This window comes from Salmo salar, chromosome ssa16, assembly GCF_905237065.1.
Source record: "Salmo salar chromosome ssa16, Ssal_v3.1, whole genome shotgun sequence".
In the NCBI taxonomy this organism is placed as follows: Eukaryota; Metazoa; Chordata; class Actinopteri; order Salmoniformes; family Salmonidae; genus Salmo; species Salmo salar.
Window position 1 is genome coordinate 9,798,823 of NC_059457.1, and position 24,019 is coordinate 9,822,841.

General features: G+C 41.8%; 1 protein-coding gene across 1 annotated transcript; it reads left to right on the plus strand.

The window, feature by feature from the left end:
• Positions 1-1,466: 1,466 nt before the first annotated feature.
• LOC106573263 (BTB/POZ domain-containing protein kctd15-like) lies at positions 1,467-22,256 on the plus strand. Its single transcript, XM_014148174.2, has 5 exons — positions 1,467-1,630; positions 2,909-3,084; positions 3,673-3,817; positions 17,565-17,867; positions 21,356-22,256. The coding sequence occupies exons 1-5, from the start codon at positions 1,604-1,606 to the stop codon at positions 21,512-21,514; spliced, it is 810 nt and encodes a 269-aa protein (XP_014003649.1). The 5' UTR covers positions 1,467-1,603; the 3' UTR covers positions 21,515-22,256.
• The last annotated feature ends 1,763 nt before the right edge of the window (positions 22,257-24,019 follow it).

Sequence of the window (24,019 nt, forward strand, 5' to 3'; positions counted from 1 at the left end):
TAATGTAGCTTCATACGAGAGGGAAAGCATTGGGTAATGCTTGAAATGGTCCATAGTTAGGCTAGCCTTTGTATATCTTTAAGGTACATTTTTGTAACGGACAGTATGTGTGTTCTCAATATGGTCTGTCTTGGATCCTTTGAGTATGAATAAAATGGGGGGGGACGACTAATTGACAATCAATCTAAACATATGGGCAATTGACAGGGTTGGGTAGGTATGAAATCCATTACTAGTTACCTGTTCAAAATTGTAATCAATAATTTAACTTTTGGATTACTCAAACTCAGTAAAGTAATCTTTTTACTTTGTTACTGTTGGATTACTTTCCCCTGAGAGGCGTTACAAGACAAAAAGGATCCATTAAAACACATCTGGTGTGTCATCATAGTGGTCTGACTTGTGGTCAGACTTGCTCAGGAGAAAAACTAAAACGTGCACCTTTTTTCAATTCTGAATTGTATGTCATTGAGAAAACAGAAAGGTGTCAATGTATTTTTTACCAAAAATCTGAATTTAAAAGTAATCCAAGAAGTAATCAAGTTTTCCAAAAAGTATCTGTAATCTGATTACAACAGTGTTGCTGGTAAAGTAACAGATGATAGTTTGTAATCAGATTACATGTAACTGATGTAATCAGTTACTCCCCAACCCTGGCAATTAATGTCTTGAGCACTGGTGCAAAAATGGACATCACAGTTTTTGGAATCTGTCTGTGCAATGGAACGCAAAATGGTGACCATATGGCTAGATCATGCACTGCAGTGACCCATTTTGATGGATTGCAACAGGCCTATATTTTGATATCCAATAGACTACCAAACTGAGCTAGTGTTTGAGGAGTAAAACGTATCTGCCTGCAAGCGCTCGGGGCAAGCATCTCCATCTACTAGCGCGCAATAACTGAAATGGCACATTTTGCCTAAGGCGGTTCTTGCAATGGCATAATGCATGACGATAGACGTAATTTGGCTTAAATGCCAGGGAGATGTTTGATGTTAAAATATAAAACTATTGGGGAGAGAGACGAGAACTGAGAGGATCTGCGGGCGCCCTATCTGTGCGACAGTTTTATTTAAGAGCCTACCATTTAATAGTTTTATGGACATTCACAGTATCCCTTTTATTAGACATTTTATCAAAACGTTACATGTATGTTTTTTTAGGACGAACGTAGCCAATTTTCACACTCCTAAATCCGATGAGTGAGTTATGACAATTGGGAGCAAGATTAAACCGAACACTGCAACCCATGCAGCAGACCAGGCTGCTCTCCGTTGGAATAAAACTGCGATGTTTTTGGTCAAATCAAATTTACTTGTGAAATAAGAAACAGTGGATCTCATTTCCATCTTGAACCGAGATGAGCCGAGATAGAAAAGGCTGCTCTATTATAACATAATCCTTGTCCTGCAGGCGTTTGAATAGCCCAGAGCAAGAATACTTCTAGCCCTCTTTTTATTTAGAGACGGACTGGTTTTCTTCTCATAAGACTCGACGGTTTCATCATATCAGAAAAGACCCGGACAAAGGCAGATATACAGCAAACGAGGACCAAACTGGCATAAAACAGAGATACAATTGGAAGGGAGAAGAGATTGCGATGTCTTCTCTATCCGTGTCCTCCCAGGTAAGGACGCAATTTGTTTCGTTTGTAGTTGTTTTTAGGGGGGTAGGCTAGTCTGTTTGACAAATTGAATCTTAAAAGACCGGGATGCTGTAAAATCCTTGCGTTGGTGTAGATTTCCCGGGATTATCCCCAAAGTTTTCTTACATTTGGACTCCAAACGCCAAGAAAAACATTTATTTGTAATATTCTTGGGGAACGGAAGCTTCAGTGACCTGATAGAATCATCACCGGAACGCATCTGATCGAAAATGTTTGAAACGGTGGATGAAATTGATTGAGATACTGTGGTTTCTATTCGATTCTATATGCGGTAAAGGTGGGATGGGAACTCAAGACGTTGCATTGACCAGATTGGTGCACATTCAACAAATCGGATCTAGCAAAGTGGATATTTGTCGTCCGTCATGATTCATGTATTGTAACAGACCCACAATGGGGTTACTTAAATCCAATTTGGATATATTTGGCTGTTTTCGCTGCATAACATTTAGAAGTAATTTAGTCCCCTTTTCAGGTTTGGAAGCTGAACGCTAACTCCCGTTCGTATAGCTAGCATACGTGGATGTAGTCCTCGTTTTTAAAGGTGCTACACATAAACAAAAAAAAATGTGCATTCTAATTTCAGAAAATGTTCATAATATAATCTGCCTCTAACAGTGGAATAATAATGTTTTATAGTATTACTTACCCGCCAGTGTTGTGATTGCCTGTGATATTCGCCTATTGCTTTCTCCAGCTGGAGCACCTAAGTGTCAAACTGGGAAAGCTCTTCTGACTTATTTCCTGGGTGCTAAAATTCTACACTGCCATTTTCTGAAATTACAATGCAATTTTTTTTCTCCAATAAATCCTATGTGTAGCACCTTTAACTCTAATGCAGTTGATTGGTGATGACATGAACATGTGTTGGTGTTGACATCCATATTACAAACATTATACTCCGATTTTTCACTTCAACATATTATGAAATACACATATGAACAATAGGCTAATTTTGCTAGGGGGCAATGAGGGCAACTTCAACAACTGTCTGCAGCTTATGAATATTGTATTCATGTTAATTGGGGAAGGCTGAGGCATATGTATCTCTCAAACAATTTGATTGGCTGCGAGCCAGAGTCATACACCTCATTTGCTATTGCTTCACTCATTACACAATCAGTAGCCTAACTTCAATACAAAAGTAGACTTCTCACTGCTTCTCACTTTACTCAGCTCAGGGCAGATGCAGTACACACTTCTATAACAGATCCTATCTATTTCCATGTGTTCCTGTAGGAGGGAAGAAGCATGTCCAGGATGTCTATGAGTCGTTCTCCAGTTTCTCCAATGAATGCCCAGGGCATCCCATCACCGGCCCAGCTGACTAAAGCCAACGCCCCGGTCCACATCGACGTGGGAGGACACATGTACACCAGCAGCCTGGGTACTCTCACCAAATACCCAGAGTCTAGGTAAGAGTATAAGGCCATAAAGCATCGCACCACCATGGCAATGTGAATCATTTCCTCATGGAAAATAATGTATTATTGATTCAATACTAACTTTTTTTTCTCCTATGGAATAAAATGTCAGGTTCATGGATAGGTCTACTGACTGTGCATTATGACTGATACGTTATTCAATTACTTCTAGAAATCCACATAGCATCGCGTTGCAACGCAAGCAGCTTGGTATCCATGATAATTGGTCTGAGAGCAAGCAAATACAGAGAGAGGGCAGAGAGAGAGAAAAGAAAAGACAAAGAGAGAGTGGAGAAAGCTGAGCTGTCTGGAGCTGTGAGGTGAGACTCCTGCTGGAAGAGGAGAGGACCACCTCAGGCATAGGGGAGAAGAAAGATGAGTACTGTGCAGTTGGCATCGATTTAGAGGGGGAGAGCGAGAGAGAGAGAGAGAGAGATGTTGTATTCAACCAAGTATGTGATTCCAAAGTCATAGTAGACCACTTCCTGCCTAAAATTTTACGCTTCACTAAACATACTTCAAGTACTACTTGATGCATGGTATTAATCTAGAGCTCTTAACCATTGTCTTTCTCTCCAGAATCAGTCGTCTGTTTAATGGAACAGAGCCCATTGTACTGGACAGCTTGAAGCAGCACTACTTCATCGACAGGGATGGAGATATATTCAGATACATCCTCAGCTTCCTCAGGACCTGCAAACTACTGCTCCCAGAGGACTTCAAGGTACAGTTCACAATCCAGGAGGACAACACTTGTCCAAAATAGCTCACATCTCACCAAAATAGTAAAATAGGCCTAATACATTACTTTACTTATCACCCGAGCATAGTTCAACCAAACCAACTTTGTTACTTATGCATAAACTTGCCTGAGGCATGAAGACTTGTTTTATTTCTGAGCTAATGCCTAGGCTAACAGTCTATTAACCAGGTATTACTTAATTTCCCAACTCTTTTTTTTTTACACATACAAACTTATACCCATTTCAGACAGTAGAGTGGTATGTTACCTGTAAAAATATAAGGCAATATTTATATGACCCTCTTTCAAACAGCTCGTTATTTACCACTTATTGGCAGGTATATTCCTTTTAATAATACAGTGCATTCGGAAAGTATTCAGACCCCTTGACTTTTTCCACAATTTGATACGTTACAGCCTTATTCTAAAATTGATTTAAAAAAAAATGGACTCATCAATCTACACACAATACCCCATAATGACAAAGCAAAAACAAGTTTAGACATTTTTGCAAATGTATAAAAATAAAAACACCTGACAGTTACATAAGTATTCAGACCCTTAGCTCAGTACTTTGTTGAAGCACCTTTGACAGTGATTACAGCATTGAGTCTTCTTGGGTATGATGCTACAAGCTTGGCACACCTGTATATGAGCAGTTTCTTCTATTCTTCTATGCAGATCCTCTCAAGCTCTGTCAGGTTGGATGGGGAGCTTCGCTGCATAGCTATTTTCAAGTCTCTCCAGAGATGTTAGATCAGCTTCAAGTCCAGGCTCCGGCTGGGCCACTGTAGGACATTCAGAGACTTTTCCCGAAGCCACTCCTGCGTTGTCTTGGCTGTGTGCTTAGGATCGTTGTCCTGTTGGAGGGTGAACCTTCGTCCCAGTCTGAGGTCCTGAGCGCTCTGGAGCAGGTTTTAATCCATGATCTGTCTACTTTGCTCCGTTCATCTTTCCCTCGATCCTGACTAGTCTCACAGTACCTGCCCCTGAAAAACATGCCCAGAGCATGATGCTGCCACCACCATGCTTCACTGTAGGGATGCATGCCAGGTTTCCTCCAGACGTGACGCTTGGCAGTTCAGTCTTGGTTTCATCAGACCAGAGAATCTTGTTTCTCATGGTCTGAGAGTCCTTTAGGTGCCTTTCGGCAAACTCCAAGTGGGCTGTCATGTGCCTTTTACTGAGGAGTGGCTTCCGTCTGGCCACTCAACCATAAAGTCCTGGTTGGTGGAGTGCTCCAGAGATGGTTGTCCTTCTGGAAGGTCAATTCCTTTGACCTCATGGCTTGGTTTTTGCTCTGACATGCACTGTCAACTGTAGGACCTTGTATAGGTGTGTGCCTTTCCAAATTATATCCAATCAATTTAATTTACCACAGGTTGACATCTCAAGGACGATCAATGGAAACAGGATGCACTTGAGCTCAATTTCGAGTCTCATAGCAAAGTGTCTGAATACTTATGTAAATAAGGTATTTCTGTTTTTATTTTTAATAAATTAGAAAACATTTGTAAAAACCTCTTTTTACTTTGTCATTATCACACAGACCCAATACCTGTATTTTGGTTACAGGGTCTGGGAAAATGCAGGAATCATGACTGTCTTTAGGTGGCTTTTCATTTTTTTCAATTTTTTTTTAATTTAATTTTTACCCCCTACCCATTCTAGATATACAAAAAAGCTGGTATGAAAATGCAGTCTCGGTAAACTTGTGGGATTTTGTTCTGTGTATGAAATAATAGTGTCTCTGACAGTGATTTCAGGATGGTTATGCAAACCCCAACATGATCGTAAAGTCGTACAAATTATCCTGCAGTACCCAGAAACACATCGTTAGCTTAATTCTCACAGTGTGCCACTATAGGCACTCAGTGTGTGTGTAAACTGCAGTATTCGAACACTTTAATCAGTTATCCATTATGCCTTGGGCTTCTACAGGGGCCAGTTCTGCATGGCTGGAAGTAGGGGCATTGTGTGTTTTGCTAAATTGATGTGTGAGGAGGGTGTGTGTGTGCATGTGTGACTGTGTGTGTGTGTGTGTGTGTGTGTGTATCCTTCTCTGTAGTTAGTGTAGCTGTGTTATTCTGTCCTTTGCACAGGATGACTAAAGTGCCCTGCAGATAGAGCCCTCTTTTTATAAAACACATCTATCCCTCGCTTCAAGCCTATGAAGGGAGGGGGAGCTAAGGAGGCAGGCTTTGATACAGAGAGGAGCCTGGGGGGTTAGCAGCTCTGTGTACGCCTGTTGTCAGAAGCAGTATGGCGCAAAGGCAGATAGAAGCAGCTCTCTCTGTTTCACACACAGTAATTCTAAACAGAAGTTTGTGTGTGTGTGTGTGTGTGTGTGTGTGTGTGTGTGTGTGTGTGTGTGTGTGTGTGTGTGTGTGTGTGTGTGTGTGTGTGTGTGTGTGTGTGTGTGTGTGTGTGTGTGTGTGTGTGTGTGTGTGTGTGTGTGTGTGTGTGTGTGTGCACGTCTATGTGCTGCAATGCTGTCATAATATAGGGCATGCAGTATAACTGCAGTTCGACTGCTGTACACTGCAGTTATTCTGCAATTACTCTGCAAGTCCAAAATACCAGTCGGCTGCAGTTACTGCACTTTTACAGCAGTTTTAAAACCGCAATCTTTGTTTGTGTAAAGATAAACATTTGGTATTGATAAATCCATCACATTCATTCAACAGAAGTAAATACTTACAGTTGAAGTCGGAAGTTTACATACACTTAGGTTGGAGTCATTAAAACTAGTTTTTCAACCAATCCACACATTTCTTGTTCACAAACTAGTTTTGGCAAGTTGGTTAGGACATCTACTTTGTGCATGACACAAGTAATTTTTCAAAAAATTGTTTACAGACAGATTATTTCACTTATAACTCACTGTATCACAATTCCAGTGGGTCAGAAGTTTACATACACTGAGTTGACTGCCTTTAAACAGCTTGGGAAATTCCAGTAAATGTCATGGCTTTAGAAGCTTCTGATCGGCTAATTGACATCATTTGAGTCAATTGGAGGTGTACCTGTGGATGTATTTCAAGGTCTACCTTCAAACTCAGTGCCTCTTTGCTTGACATCATGGGAAAATCAAAAGAAATCAGCAAAGACCTCAGAAAAGAAATTGTAGAGCTCCACAAGTCTGGTTCATCCTTGGGAGCAATTTCCAAATGCCTAAGGTACCACGTTCATCTGTACAAACAATAGTACGCAAATATAAACACCATGGACCCACGCAGCCGTCATACCGCTCAGGAAGGAGACGCGTTCTGTCTCCTAGAGATGAATGCTTTGGTGCGAAAAGTGCAAATCAATCCCAGAACAACAGCAAAGGACCTTGTGAAGATGCTGGAGGAAACCGGTACAAAAGTATCTATATCCACAGTAAAACGAGTCCTATATCGACAACCTGAAAGGCTGCCCAGCAAGGAAGAAGCCGCTGCTCCAAAACCGCCATAAAAAAGCCAGACTACGGTTTGCAACTGCACATGGGGACAAAGATTGTACTTTTTGGAGAAATGTCTGATGAAACAAAAATAGAAGTTTGGCCATAATGACCATTGTTATGTTTGGAGGAAAAAGGGGGAGGCTTGCAAGCCGAAGAACACCATCCCAACCGTGAAGCACTGGGGTGGCAGCATCATGTTGTGGGGGTGCTTTGCTGCAGGAGGGACTGGTGCACTTCACAAAATAGATGGGCATCATGAGGCAGGAAAATTAAGTGGATACATTGAAGCAACATCTCAAGACATCAGCCAGGAAGTCAAAGCCTGGTCGCAAATGGACAATGTTCCAAATGGACAATGACCCCAAGCATACTTCCAAAGTTGGACAACAACGTCAAGGTATTGGAGTGGCCACCACAAAGCCCTGACCTCAAACCCATAGAAAAGTTGTGGGCAGAACTGAAAAAGATTGTGCGAGCAAGGAGGCCTACAAACCTGACTCAGTTACACCAGCTCTGTCAGGAGGAATGGGCCAAAATTCACCCAACTTATTGTGGGAAGCTTGTGGAAGGCTACCTGAAACGTTTGACCCAAGTTAAACAATTTAAAGGCAATGCTACCAAAAAACGAATTGAGTGTATGTAAACTTCTGACCCACTGGGAATGTGATGAAATAAAAGCTGAAATGAATCATTCTCTCTCCTATTATTCTGACATTTCACATTGTTAAAATAAAGTGGTGATCCTAACTGACCTATGACAGGGAAGTTTTACTAGGATTAAATGTCAGGAATTGTTAACTGTGTTTAAATGTATTTGGCTAAGGTGTATGTAAATTTCCGACTTCAACTGTATGTACTGCATCTGAATGCAATATGTACGAGTATTAATTGTTCTATTAACGTGTGTGTGTGTGTGTGTGTGTGTGTGTGTGTGTGTGTGTGTGTGTGTGTGTGTGCCAGCGTTTCTGTTAGGAAAATGTGGTGCTGGACAGTTGACTGGCAACATTTTAACTTACCGGACCTGTATGCATGGGGAGCTTAACCTGATTAGTGCATCCACCCACGGTGCTCAGAATGACACAAATCACATTTCCATTAGGCTAATGTATTTTAACAGAACATGCACGTCGAGGATGCAACGATGTGCACTTTGGACATGTTAGAATAACTGTTCACGTTTACTTCTCCTCAGCCAACACTATGAGTAACGAACAGAAAAGTCACTAGCCTATGTCAATATACTATAGTAAAGTTTAGGCTTTCTTTTTTTATTGGTCAGCTTGTTGTGAAATAAATATCCTATTCCAAACACTCTGGGCCAGTTGGGAGAAGGATCCCAAATTCATAAAACCAGTAGGCCTATGCGACATAATACAAAAAGTTATAATAATAATAATAATAATAATGCAACAGATCAGAACATTAAGCTTAATGTTGATAAACAATTTTTTTCTTCACATTCTAAGCGCAGCAATGCGCACAAAGCAGTAGGTTATGCATCAAACGTGTGAAGACTTTGTAAATACCAGGATTTCAGCATAAATTGGGCATTAAAATTAGGTCACAACAATAGACCAACACAGTCTGCTTAAACTAATAACACACAAACAATGATCTGTTTTCATGTCTTTATTGAACACACCGTGTAAACATTCACAGTGCAGGGTGGGAAAAGTATGTGAACTCGTTGACCCTCCTTTGGCAGCAATAACCTCAACGTTTTCTGTAGTTGCGGATCAGACCTGCACAACGGTCAGGAGGGATTTTGGACCATTCCTCTTTACAAAACTGTTTCAGTTCAGCAATATTCTTGGGATGTCTGGTGTGAACTTTTCTCTTGAGGTCATGCCACAGCATCTCAATCGGGTTGAGGTCAGGACTCTGACTGGGCCACTCCAGAAGTTGTATTTTCTTCTGTTCAAGCCATTGTTGTTGATTTACTTCTGTGTTTTGGGTTGTTGTCCTGTTGCATCACACAACTTCTGTTGAGCTTCAATTGGCGGGCAGATAGCCTAACATTCTCCTGCAAAATGTCTTGATAAACTTAGGAATTCATTTTTCCTTCGACGATAGCAAGCTGTCCAGGCCCTGAGGCAGCAAAGCAGCCCCAAACCATACTTTATAGCTGGGATGAGGTTTTGATGTTGGTGTGCTGTGCCTTTTTTTTCTCCACACATACTGTAGTGTTGTGTGTTCCTTCCAAACAACTCAACTTTAGTTTCATCTGTCCACAGAATATGTTGCCAGTAGCGCTGTGGAAAATCCAGATGCTCTTTTGCGAACTTCAGAAATGCAGCAATGTTTTTTTTGGACAGCAGTGGCTTCTTCCGTGGTGTCCTCCCATGAACACAATTATTGTTTAGTGTTTCACATATCGTAGACTCGTCAGAGATGTTAGCATGTTCCAGAGATTTCTGTAAGTCTTTAGCTGACCCGCTTGGATTCTTAACCTCATTGAGCATTCTGCGCTGTGCTCTTTGTAGGACGGCCACTCCTAGGGAGAGTAGCAACAGTACTTTCTCCATTTATAGAGGATTTGTCTTACCTTGGACTGATGAACATCAAGGCATTGAGATACTTTTGTAAACCTTTCCAGCTTTATGCAAGTCAACAATTCTTAATCTTAGGTCTTCTAAGATTTATTTTGTTCGAGGCATGGTTCAAATTTTGTGAGGTTTAAAATTTAAAAAAGAAATAAAATGAAAACAATGTTTAGGGCAAGGCAGCCCTAACCAACATCTCCAATCTCGTCTCATTGATTGGACTCCAGGTTAGTTGACTCCTCACTCCAATTAGCTTATGGAGAAGTCATTAGCCTAGGGGTTCACATACTTTTTCCAACCTACACTGTGAATGTTTAAATAATGTATTCAATATAGACAAGAGATATTAAATCATTTGTGTTATTAGTTTAAGCACACTGTTTGTCTATTGTTCTGACTTCGATGAAGATCAAATTTGATGACCAATTTATGCAGAAATCCATGTAATTACAAAGGGTTCACATACGTTTTCTTGCCACTGCATAAAATAACACATTTTTATTGACTGCACACTGTGCACCCCCATACACATTTTATATCGCATATGTGATGTTTGGGTCCACTGGACGCGAGGATAATATGTGTGGGTGAAAACAAGTAAAAATGAATGCCCTCAGTCTGTCTTTCTCCTCCCTGGTCCTGCTGTTTTAACATAGCACCAAGAACCTGTCTGTCTCCTGCTTTTCTCACTCTCTTGCTGGAATCTGCACAATGCTATTATAATACATTATTTTGATACATTGTAAAAAAAATTAAGTGTTTTCCCACACTCTACCCCCGCCAGGTGCAAATTGGGGTAGAGACACAACAAATAGTGTTGCTTGTGTGGCTCCTTACCACAATTAATCAGAATGGCAAAAATAATCTCTGCTCAGAGGGCCTTAGAAATAATTCTTGCAGAGAGAGAAGCTAGTGTGGAAGGAGCGTCTTCCACTTTGGACGATGAAAATGTTTCATGTCGCTGTCAATTTGGAGACTGACAGTTGGAAGAAGAGGATGAGATTGACCCTCAGCCAGTCCCAGGACCAGCCCGTCAGCAACCAGCTCATCAGCATTCTGCAGGAGGAGAAATAAGGATGTCAAATTTTGTTGAAATTGAAGGATCTTCTTGCCCAAGGAATGAGCCACCCCGCATTGTGCGATAAGGATGCAACCAGGGCCGACGCGGATGGCGGTTACTCATTTGCAGGACATAAAGTCTTCATTTGAACTGTTCATCCCAGACACCATCTATAAAATCATTCTGAACTGCTTTAATTTGGAGGGAAGGTGTGTTTTTGAAGAGAGATAGGAGATGGACCAAACTCATCTACATGCATACTTTGGGGTACTTATCCTTGCTGGTGTTTTCAGATTTAATGGGGAATCCCCAGAATCCCTGTGGGATGCAGAAACTGACAGAGAACTTTCAGTGCAACAATGTCTCTGGAAAACTTCCACATTATTTAAAGGATTATCCACTTCGATAACCAAGACACCAGACCAGCTCGGCGGCTGAGAGACAAGCTAGCTGAAATCAGGTCAGTGTGGGACAAGTGGGTGGACCGTCTTCCCCTGTTTTACAACCCTGGGCCCAACATTACTGTTGATGAGCAACTTATGCCAGTTAGGGGCCACTGCCCCTTCAGGCAGTACATACTGTCTAAACCCGCAAAATATAGAATCAAAATCTGGGCTGCCCGTGATGCTGCTTCATCATATGTGTGGAACTTGCAAGTGTATACGGAGGAGCCCCTGAGAAGAACCAAGGGATGCGGGTTGTCCTGGATGTGACACAGGGTCTCTGTGGCCACAACATCACATGCAATAACTTTTTTTACTTTGCACAAGCTGGGACAGGAGCTCCTCAAGAGGAAGCTGACGATGGTAGGAACAGTACGAAAAAACAAGCCAGACCTCCCACCTCAACTGTTGAATACACGGAACAGGCCGGTCAATTCCTCTAGGTTTGTGTTCACGGCCGACATGTCCGTAGAGCCAATGGCAAACGTGGTACTCATGAGTACACTGCATAGGGATGGGAGAATCTGTGTCCAGGAACATAAAAAAAACAGAAATCATAATGGATTACAATGCTACAAAAGGAGGGGTGGACAATTTAGACAAGCTGGTGACTGGCTACAGCTGCAAAAGAAGAAACCTACGCTGGCCACTTGTGATATTCTTCAACATCTTGGACATCTCGGTGTACAACGTGTTTGTCATCTGGATGCCGTTGAACCCAGATTGGAACAGAGGGAAGCTCCAGAGGAGATTGCTCTTTCTCGGAGCTGGGCAATGCATTGGTAAGACCTCAAATCCAGAGGAGGCACCACAAGGACCCCAGTTTCTGCAGTCATCCTGAGGAGGATGGTTGTGCCCCATCAGCCCGACCCACAGAACCAACAACTCCAATACCAGAAGTAAGTGTGAGTGTTGTTGCGTGTGTGTTTCTGACTCTCTTATCTTGGCCTGCTGTAACTATATATGTGAGTGAGATGTTAGTAAAATTCCTGAACTAAGTGTTTTCATCATTCTAGATTATAGACAGTAGCAACAAGAAGTGCTGCGATGTGTGTGGACCCAAGAAGGACAGGAAGACACAGTACACATGCATTGTGCAAGAAATACATTTGCAACACACACACACAGTATAACTCTGTCCCTCATGTGGTGTGAAGACCGGCCTTAATTTGAGTTCAATGGGGCTCATTTATCATTTCCGTAAAATGTGTCCTTCCAATTTGTTCAGTTCACAGCAATAAACATCAATAGTGATTAAGACCTTGTTTTGTTTATATTTGTTCAAGATTAACATGATTTATTCCACCCATGTCTTGATTATGAGGCGGCAGGTAGCCTAGTGGTTAGAGTGTTGGGCAAGTAACCGAAAGGTTGCAGGATGGAACCCACGAGCTGACAAGGTAAAAATCTGCCCCTGAACAAGGCAGTTAACCCACTGTTCCCCAGTAGACCGTCATTGTAAATAAGAATTTGTTCTTAATTAACCTCTTACATCTAGACGTTCCGCTAGCGGAACACCTGCTCCAATATCCAATGATAGGCGTGGCGCGAATTACAAATTCCTCAAAAATACAAAAACTTCAATTTTTCAAACATATGACTATTTCACAGCATTTTAAAGACAAGACTCTCCTTTATCTAACCACACTGTCCGATTTCAAAAAGGCTTTACAGCGAAAGCAAAACATTAGATTATGTCAGCAGAGTACCAAGCCAGAAATAATCAGACACCCATTTTTCAAGCTAGCATATAATGTCACAAAAAACAAAACCACAGCTAAATGCAGCACTAACCTTTGATGATCTTCATCAGATGACAACCCTAGGACATTATGTTATACAATGCATGCATGTTTTGTTCAATCAAGTTCATATTTATATAAAAAACCAGCTTTTTACATTAGCATGTGATGTTCAGAACTAGCATACCCCCCGCAAACATCCGGTGAATTTACTAAATTACTCACGATAAACGTTCACAAAAAACATAACAATTATTTTAAGAATTATAGATACAGAACTCCTCTATGCACTCGATATGTCCGATTTTAAAATAGCTTTTCGGTGAAAGCACATTTTGCAATATTCTCAGTAGATAGCCCAGCCATCACGGCTAGCCATTTAGACACCGACCAAGTTTAGCCCTGATCAAACTCCGATTTACTATTACAAAAGTTTCATTACCTTTGTTGTCTTTGTCAGAATGCACTCCCAGGACTGCTACTTCAATAACAAATGTTGGTTTGGTCCAAAATAATCCATCGTTATATCCGAATAGCGGCGTTTTGTTCGTGCGTTCCAGACACTATCCGAAATGGTAAAGAAGGGTCGTGCGCATGGCGCAATTCGTGACAAAAAAATTCTAAATATTCCATTACCGTACTTCGAAGCATGTCAACCGCTGTTTAAAATCAATTTTTATGCAATTTTTCTCGTAGAAAAGCGATAATATTCCGACCGGGAATCTCCTTTTCGGCAAACAGAGGAAAAAATCACAAAGACGGGGGCGGCCAGGTCACGCGCCTAAGCCCACAGTCCCTTGATCGGCCACTTGAGAAAGGCAATAATGTGTTTCAGCCTGGGGCAGGGATGACGACATTCAGGTTTTTCCCGGGCTCTGAGCGCCTATGGACGACGTAGGAAGTGTCACGTTAGAGCAGAGATCCTTAGTAAAAGATAGAGATGGCAAAGAAGTTCCAGAAATGGTCAGACAGGCCACTTCCTGTAAAGGAATCTCTCAGGTTTTGACCTGCCATTTGAGTTCTGTTATACTCACAGACACCATTCAAACAGTTTTAGAAACTTTAGGGTGATTTCTATCCATATATAATAAGTATATGCATATTCTAGTTACTGGGTAGGATTAGTAACCAGATTAAATCGGGTACGTTTTTTATCCAGCCGTGAAAATACTGCCCCCTAGCCATAAGAGGTTAACTGACTTGCCTAGTTAAATAAAGGTAAAAAAATAAATAAATAAATGCCGCTTTTAATTGATAAATGGGATCTGGCAGAGGTAAATGGCAAATATTAACCATGTATGCTGTCTATATTGCTTGTAACTGATAAGTCAACATCTAAGTATTTTTACGTAAATTGTTATGGATGTATTGTTTAAAAACACAATAATGTTGTGGGTCCATCAGACCTGTGAACATCAGGTGAATAACAAACACATGAACACCACACAAGGGTTAAGTATAAGTTTTCAAAATGCATACTGCCTCCAGCTCATCGCAAAGACGTGTGTGACGCACTGATGAAGCCTGCCTTCCGTTGCTGTTTTGATGCCGCGTTCAAAACAACTGGCAACGCGAAAATCTCAGACTTTTGTACGTTCAAGACAACTGGGAACTGGGGGGAAAAACAAGCGCAGACTGGGGGAAAAATTAGTTTTGAGCGGTCATCCAGTTGGAATTCCAACTCAGGAACTTGGGCCTCTTTCATTTTTTTGGTTTTGTTATTAACAACAAAAAGTACATGGGAACGTGTGTCTGTGTGTGTGTGTGTGTGTGTGTGTGTGTGTGTGTGTGTGTATGTGTCGGAAGTTTACATACACTTCATTCTCTCCTAATCAGGGACTGACTTAGACCTGAGACACCAGGTGGCCTCTGTCCAATCAATCTGTGACATACAGTTGAAGTCGGAAGTTTACATACACTTAGGTTGGAGTCATTAAAACTAGTTTTTCAACCACTCCACACATTTCTTGTTAACAAACTATAGTTTTGGGAAGTCGGTTAGGACATCTACTTTGTGAATGACATGTACTTTTTCCCACAATTGTTTAGATTTCACTATCACAATTCACTATCACAATTCCAGTGGGTCAGAAGTTTACATACACTAAGTTGACTGTGCCTTTTAAACAGCTTGGACAATTCCAGAAAATTATGTCATGGCTTTAGAAGCTTCTGATAGGCTAATTGACATCATTTGAGTTAATTGGAGTACCTGTGGATGTATTTCAAGGCTTACCTTCAAACTCAATGCCTCTTTGCTTGACATCATGGGAAAATCAAAAGAAATCAGCCAAGACTTGGTTCATCCTTGGGAGCAATTTCCAAATGCCTGAAGGTACAACGTTCATCTGTACAAACAATAGTATGCAAGTATAAACACCATGGGACCATGCAGCCGTCATACCGCTAAGGAAGGAGACGCGTTCTGTCTCCTAGAGATGAATGTACTTTGGTGCGAAAAGTACAAATCAATCCCAGAACAACAGCAAAGGACCTTGTGAAGATGCTGGAGGAAACCGGTACAAAAGTATCTATATCTACAGTAAAACGAGTCCTATATCGACATAAGCTGAAAGGCCGCTCAGCAAGGAAGAAGCCACTGCTCCAAAACCAGCATAAAAAAGCCAGACTACGGTTTGCAACTGCACATGGGGACAAAGATCGTACTTTTTGGACAAATGTCCTCTGGTCTGATGAAACAAAAATAGAACTGTTTGGCCATATTGACCATCGTTATGTTTGGAGGAAAAGGGGGGGATGCTTGCAAGCCGAAGAACACCATCCCAACCGTGAAGCACGGGGGGTGGCAGCATCATGTTGTGGGGGTGCTTTGCTGCAGGAGGGACTGGTGCACTTCACAAAATAGATGGCATCATGAGGCAGGAAAATTATGTGGATATATTGAAGCAACATCTCAAGACATCAGTCAGGAAGTTAAAGCTTAGTCGCAAATGGGTCTTCCAAATGGACAATGACCCCAAGCATACTTCCAAAGTTGTGGCAAAATTGCTTCAGGACAACAAAGTCAAGGTATTGGAGTGGCCATCTCAAAGCCCTGACCTCAATCCCATAGAAAATTTGTGGGCAGAACTGAAAAAGTTTGTGTGAGCAAGGAGGCCTACAAACCTGACACAGTTACACCAGCTCTGTCAGGAGGAATGGGCCAAAATTCACCCAACTTATTGTGGGAAGGTTGTGGAAGGCTCCCTGAAACTTTTGACCCAAGTTAAAAATTTTAAAAGCAATGCTACCAAAAACTAATTGAGTGTATATAAACTTCTGACCCACTGGAAATGTGATGAAAGACATACAATCTGAAATAAATCATTCTCTCGACTATTATTCTGACATTTCACATTCTTAAAATAAAGTGGTGATCCTAACTGACCTAATACAGGGAATTTCTGCTAGGATTAAATGTCAGGAATTGTTAACTGTGTTTAAATGTATTTGGCTAAGGTGTATGTAAACTTCTGACTTCAACTGGTGTGTGTGTTCATAGGACAATTGGGCTAGGGGTTACAATATCACATTACACAAGGACCTTAAGGACATACACACACTTAGAATTCTAACAGCTTTTTGTGTAGGTAGAGTATTAAATTGTATTCAAATAGTAAAAAAATAAATTGTAAGGTAAGAAAATGTCGTGTTTTGTTTGTAAATGTATTTGTTTCACTTATTTCTATCGTGGGTAAAGAATCCAAGCAGTACATCTCTCCATAATAGTCTAAAATCTGAAATGTGTTCAATTATAAATCTGCTGATGTCTTGCCAGAGATTCCTTACATGAATACAATGCCAAAAAAGATGCAACACCATTTCTGGGTGGTCATTACAAAATGTACAATTTGAATGCATGTTTTTATTTTAATTTTTACTCCATATAGTTGTTGGCAGGATAATATTTATGAATAATTTTAATAGAAACTTCCTTAATTTTGTTAAGTATGTATGTGGCAACATCCAACCTTTTCCCCAACAGATATTGTCAATAAAACCAAAAAGGCATGACATAAGGTATGTTGAAACAAGGATTTATTTGTAGAGCTCCAACTTCCCGATCTGAATATCACTAACGTCATGAGTTCCCAGTTGTCTTGAAAGCAGCACAAGATGCTGTAGCAGCAGTGCTTGCGCTGTCTGACAGATTTTCCGCTCACAGGCTCTGTATCTGTATACTGTACGCGTGTGATACTATACTGTACATAACAAATATATTGTACACACATGCAAATTTAATTACACTAAATTATGCAAATGAACCTATGGACTGATAAACATGACCAGTCAAATGTATTTCCATCAATACATTTTTCTTCTTCTCCTGGACAATTGGTGGCACCAATTTTATTTATCAGACAAAAGCCAGCTATTACCAGCTAATGGAAACCCTGGTGTGTTCATGTATTCATATGTGTTTGTGTATGCTTTCTTGTGTTTGTGTGTTCTTGTGGGTATGTATCCTTGCTTATGTGTTTCTATTATGACAGGACTTCCCCCAGCTATACGAGGAGGCTCGTTACTACCAACTGACACCCATGGTCCGCGAGCTGGAGCGCTGGCAGACGGAGCAGGAGGGCCAGAAGAGACCGCCCTGCGAGTGCCTGGTGGTCCGAGTGACCCCTGACCTGGGGGAGAGGATCGCCCTCAGCGGAGGGAAGGTGCTCATCGAGGAGATCTTCCCCGAGACCGGAGACGTCATGTGTAACTCTGTGAACGCCGGCTGGAACCACGACCCCACGCATGTCATCAGATTCCCTCTCAACGGCTACTGCAGGCTCAACTCAGTTCAGGTACGGACGGTGATATAGTTGTAGTTCTATAGGTCAATTCTGTTCTGATGTGGATTCAGGTGAATGCCACGGAGTATACCAAACATTAGGATTAACTTCCTAATATTGAGTTGCACCCTCCCCTTTTGACTTAAGGACAGCCTCAATTCTCCAGGGCATGGACTCGACAAGGTGTCGAAAGCGTTCCACAGGGTCCAAGAATGGTCCACTGGCCCATGTTGACTCCAACGCTTCCCATAGTTGTGTCAAGTTGGCTGTATGTCCTTTGGGTGGTTGACCATTCTTGATACACACGGGAAACTGTTCAGCGTGAAAAACCCAGCAGTTTTGAAGTTCTGGACACAAAACCGGTGTGCCTGGCACCTACTACAGTACCCCGTTTCACTTAGTGCCTTCGGAAAGTATTCAGACCCTTTGACCTTTTTCCACATTTTGTTACGTTACAGCCTTATTCTAAAGTGGATTAAGGTCTCCAAGAACAGTGGCCATCATTCTTAAATGGAAGAAGTTTTGAACTACCAAGACTCTTCCTAGAGTGGTGGCAGCGTCATGCTGTGGGGATGTTTTTCTTTCAGCGGCAGGGACTGGGAGACTAGTCATGATTGAGGGAAAGATGAACCGAGCAAAGTACAGAGAGATCCTTGATGAAAATCTGCTCCAGAGTGCTCAGGACCTCAGACTGGGGCGAAGGTTCACCTTCCAACAGGAGAACCACCCTAAGCACACAGCCAAGACAACGCAGGGGTGGCTTCGGGGCAAGTCTCTGAATGTCCTTGAGTGGTCCAGCCAGAGCCCGGACTTGAAACCGATCGAACATCTCTGGAGAGACCTGAAAATAGCTGTGCAGCAACGCTCCCCATCCAAACTGACAGAACTTGAAAGGATCTGCAGAGAAGAGTGGGAGAAACTCCCCAAATACAGTTGTGCCAAGCTTGTAGCGTCATACCCAAGAAGATTTGAGGCTGTAATCGCTGCCAAAGGTTCTTCAACAAAGTGCTGAGTAATGGGTCTGAATACTTATGTAAATGTGATATTTCAGTTTTATTTCTTTTTTATAAATTAGCAAAAATGTCTAAACATGTTTTTGCTTTGTGATTATGGGGTATTGTGTGTAGATTGTTGAGGGGGGGGGGCGATTTAATACATAACAAAATGTGGAAAAAGTCATGTTTGAATACTTTCCGAAGGCACTTAAATCTTTTGTCTTGCCTATTCACCCTCGGAATGGCACACACACAATCCATGTCTCAATTGTCTCGAGGCTTAAAAGTCCTTTAACTGGTCTCCTCCAAATCATCTACACTGATTTGAAGTGGATTTTACAAGTGACATCAATGAAGGATCATAGCTTTCCCCTGCATTCACCTGGTCAGTCTTAATGTTTTGTGTACACCGCAGATCGGGTCATCCAGCAATGCTGAAGACTAAAAGTCAACTCTGTAACATGGCAGACTGACTTACTTCAGTTACTTTGCAAACCCAGTTTAAAATGTTTAAGTTCTTAATAGGCTCAACTCAGTTCAGGTGCAGTTATAGGTCAACTCTGTTCTTATATGGCTCCTGGTCAACTCTATTATACATATTATACACACTAGCTACAGGTTATCTACAAGTCTCTGCTAGGTAAAGCCCCGCCTTATCTCATCTCACTGGTCACCATAGCAGCACCCACTCGTAGCATGCACTCCAGCCGGTATATCTCACTGGTCATCCCCCAAAAGCCAATTCCTCCTTTGGCCGCCTTTCCTTCCAGTTCTCTGCTGCCAATGACTGGAACGAACTGCAAAAATCTCTGAAGCTGGAGACTCATATCTCCCTCACTAGCTTTAAGCACCAGCTGTCAGAGCAGCTCACAGATCACTGCACCTGTACATAGCCCATCTGTAAACAGCCCATCTATCTATCTACCTACCTCATCCCCATACTGTATTTATTTATTTATTTATCTTGCTCTTTTGCACCCCAGTCTCTAATTGCACATTCATCTTCTGCACATCTACCATTCCAGTGTTTAATTGCTATATTGTAATTACTTCGCCACCATGGCCTATTTATTGCCTTAACTTACCTCATTTGAACTCACTGTATATAGACTTTGTTTTCTTTTGTTCTACTGTATTATTGACTGTATGTTTTGTTTATTCCATGTGTAACTCTGTGCTGTTGTATGTGTCGAATTGCTACACTTTATCTTGGCCAGGTCGCAGTTGCAAATGAGAACTTGTTCTCAACTAGCCTACCTGGTTAAATAAAGGTGAAATCAAATTTAAGAAAATACTTTTGGTCACCTGTTCGTCGAACATCTCATTCCAAAATCATGGGCATTAATTTGGAGTTCGCCATCTTTTGCTGCTATAATAGCCTCCACTCTTCTGGGAAAGCTTTCCACTACATGTTGGAACATTGCTGCGGGGACTTGCTTCCATTCAGCCACAAGAGCATTACTGAGGTCGGGCACGGATGTTGGGCGATAAGGCCTGGCTCGCAGTTGGCATTCCAATTCATCCCAAAAGTTTACAATGAGGTTGAGGTCAGGTCTCTGTGCAGACCAGTCAAGTTCTTCCACACCGATCTCGACAAACCTATTCTGTATGGACCTCGCTATGTGCAGGGGGCATTGTCATTCTGAAGCAGGAAAGGGCCTTCCCCAAACTGTTGCCACGAAGTTGGAAGCACAGGATCATGTGATTGTATGCTGTAGCGTTAAGATTTCCCTTCACTGGAACTAAGGCACCTAGCCTGACCATTATTCCTCCTCTACCAAATTTTACAGTTGGCACTATGCATTGGGTCAGGTAGCGTTCTCCTGGTATCCGACAAACCCGGATTCGTCCGTCGGACTGCCAGATGGTGACGCGTGATTCATCACATTTCCACTGCTCCAGAGTCCAATGGTGGCTAGTTTTACACCACTCCAGCCGACGCTTGGCATTGCGCATTGGTGATTTTAGGCTTGTGTGCGGCTCCTCGACCATGGAAACACATTTCATGAAGCTCCCAACGAACAGTTCTTGTGCTGACATTACTCGTAGTGAGTGTTGCGACCGAGGACAGTCAGCACTCGGCGGTCCCGTTCTGGGCTTGTGTAGCCTACCACTTCGCGGGTGAGCTGTTCCTAGACATTTCCACTTCACAATAACAGCACTTACAGTTGACGGGGCAGCTCTAGCAGGGCAGAAATTTGACAATTACTTGTTGGAAAGGTGGCATCCTATGACTGCCATGTTGAAAGTCACTGAACTCTTCAGTAAGGCCATTCTACTGCCAACGTTTGTCTATGGAGATTGCAGGGCTGCGTGCTCAATTTTATACGTCAGCAACGGGTGTGGCTGAAATAGCAGCATCCACTCATTTGAAGGGGTGTACACATACTTTTGTGTATATACTGTATAGTGTATAAGGAAGAGGGTATAACAATAGCGTGCTCGGCACTATAACTTATGTCAAATGTCTAAAGACCCTGTCTGACTCTCCTGTGCTCTCTGCAGGTTCTGGAGAGGTTGTTCCAGAAGGGCTTCAGCGTGACGGCGTCATGTGGCGGCGGAGTTGACTCCTCACAGTTCAGCGAGTACGTCTTGTGTCGCGAGCTCCGCAGGGGTCAGTCCATCGGCACCACCATCCACATCAAACAAGAGCCTCTGGACTAGGTTGGGAGGAACAGAGGGACCCGTGAGAGATCAACACGTCCGGTGCTGATTTTCGAGTCCTATTTACACAACTTTAACAGTGAAAAACACACAAGGACTTTTCATGCTTGGGAATATCATTTGCCAGTGACAATGTAGACTGGACTAGCAAGATGTGAGAAGGTTGTGATTCTATTGAGATTCAAAGACACTAAAGGCATCCTCTGAAATGAGTCTGTCTGAGGTGAGCTCATTAGCTCTGTTTGTCTGGAACTCTTACTGCTGCCATTTCCAACAGAGATACAGTATCGTTCAGTATCCAAGTGAAACGGTCCGTCACTTCTGGGCTGTTGACCACTAGGAGGAAATAGCTCTAGTAATATGGTGCTCAATTCCAGCTTAGGTTTAACTGGGGACTCCTGTTCAAGCCTCAGGATGGGTCTACCGGTATGACCTCCGCTTCAGAGACATTATGGCTGCGTTTACACAGGCAGCCCAATTCTGATCTTTTGTCCAATGATTGGTAAACTGTATAAATGCAACCAAAAATGGCCATGCCCTACCACAGGAAGAACAGAACATGTCTGTGTTTGCCTCATTTCTTGACAACTTCCTACCCAAGATCTGAATGTCATTTACTGTAATGTGTAGGTATTTGTTCAATTAAATGTCAAATGGACAATATGGGGTTTCCAACTTTTATATATACAGTACCAGTAAAAAGTTTGGACACCTACTCATGCAAGGGTTTTTCTTTATTTGTACTTTTTTCTACATTGTATAATAATAGTGAAGACATCAACATTCTGAAATAACACATATGGAATCATGTAGTAACCAAAAGTGTTAAATCAAAATATTTTATTTGAGATGCTTCAAAGTAACCAGCCTTTGCCTTGATGACAGCTTTGCACACTCTTGGCATTCTCCCAACCAGCTTCATGAGGTAGTCACCTGGAATGCGTTTCAATTAACAGGTGTGCCTTGTTAAAAGTTAATTTGTGGAATTTCTTTCCTTCTTAATGCACTTGAGCCAATCAATTGTGTTAAGACAAGGGGGGGGTATATACAGAAGAAGGCCCTATTTGGTAAAAGACCAAGTCCATATTATGGCAAGAACAGCTCAAATAAGCAAAGAGAAACAACATTATTTTAAGACATGAAGGTCAGTCAATCTGGAAAGTTTCTTCAAGTGCAGTCGCAAAAACCATCAAGAGCTATGATGAAACTGGCTCTCATGAGGACCGCCACAGAAAAGGAAGAGCCAGAGTTACCTCTCTGCAGACGATAAGTTCATTAGTTACCAACCTCAGAAATTGCAGCCCAAATAAATGCTTCAGAGTTCAAGTAACAGACATCTCAACATCAGCTGGTCAGAAGAGACTGCGTGAATCAGGCCTTCATGGTCGAATTGCTGCAAAGAAACCACTACTAAAGTACACCAATAAGAAGAAGAGACTTGCTTGGCCCAAGAAACACGAGCAATGGACATTAGACTGGTGGAAATCTGTATTTTGGTCAGATGACCCAACACACCTCCAGGCTGTGTAAGGGCTATTTGACCAAGGAGATGACCTGGCCTCCACAATCACCCGATCTCAACCCAATTGCAATTGTTTGGGATGATTTAGAGCGCAGAGTTAAGGAAAAGCAGCCAACAAGTGCTCAGCATATGTGGGAACTCCTTAAAGCTGGTTGAGAGAATGCCAAGAGTGTGCAAAACTGTCAAAGGCAAAGGGTGACTACTTTGAAGAATCTCAAATATAAAATATTTGTGAACACCTTTTTGGTTACTACATGATTCAATATGTTATTTCATTGTTTTGATGTCTTCACTATTCTACAATGTAGACAATAGTAAAAATAAAAACCTTTGAATGAGTAGGTGTCAACTATTGACTAGTATTTACATTTACATTTTAGTCATTTAGCAGACGCTCTTATCCAGAGCGACTTACAGTAGTGAATGCATACATTTCATTTCATACATTTTTTTTTTCTTCTGTGCTGGCCCCTCGTGGGAATCAAACCCACAACCCTGGCGTTGCAAACACCATGCTGGTGTTGGAAACACCATGCTCTACCAACTGAGCTACAGGGAAGGCTAGTACGAATCTAAATCTTTCCTGACAAATGTTCATGATGTGAAAACTGGCATTTTGTATGTGTTAATATGGTGCACATTTCACAGATTTGTATAACTGCAATTTCAGATCATATTTAAGATATGTTTGTGCAGCTGTATTGATAACTGTTTTTAGCAGTTTTTTTGACTAATCTCTCGTGGACAGCCAAGTAGCTGGGTTGCAGAGATTCATAAGAAACTCAACCTGGCACAAAGTGCATTCAGAAAGTATTCAGACCCCTTGACTTCTTCCAAATTTTGTTACGTTACAGCCTTATTCTAATATGGATCAAATCGTTTCCCCCCACGCAATCTTCACACAATACTCCACAATGATAACAAAAACAGGTTGTCTCACAGCAAAGGAGCTGAATACTAATGTAAATAAAGTATGTTTTTAT

Coding starts and splice junctions, on each gene's coding strand:
- LOC106573263 (XM_014148174.2), top strand. CDS start 1,604: ATGTCTTCTCTATCCGTGTCCTCCCAG. Junction 3,085..3,672: donor ACCAAATACCCAGAGTCTAG/GTAAGAGTATAA, acceptor CTTTCTCTCCAG/AATCAGTCGTCTGTTTAATG. Junction 3,818..17,564: donor TGCTCCCAGAGGACTTCAAG/GTACAGTTCACA, acceptor CTATTATGACAG/GACTTCCCCCAGCTATACGA.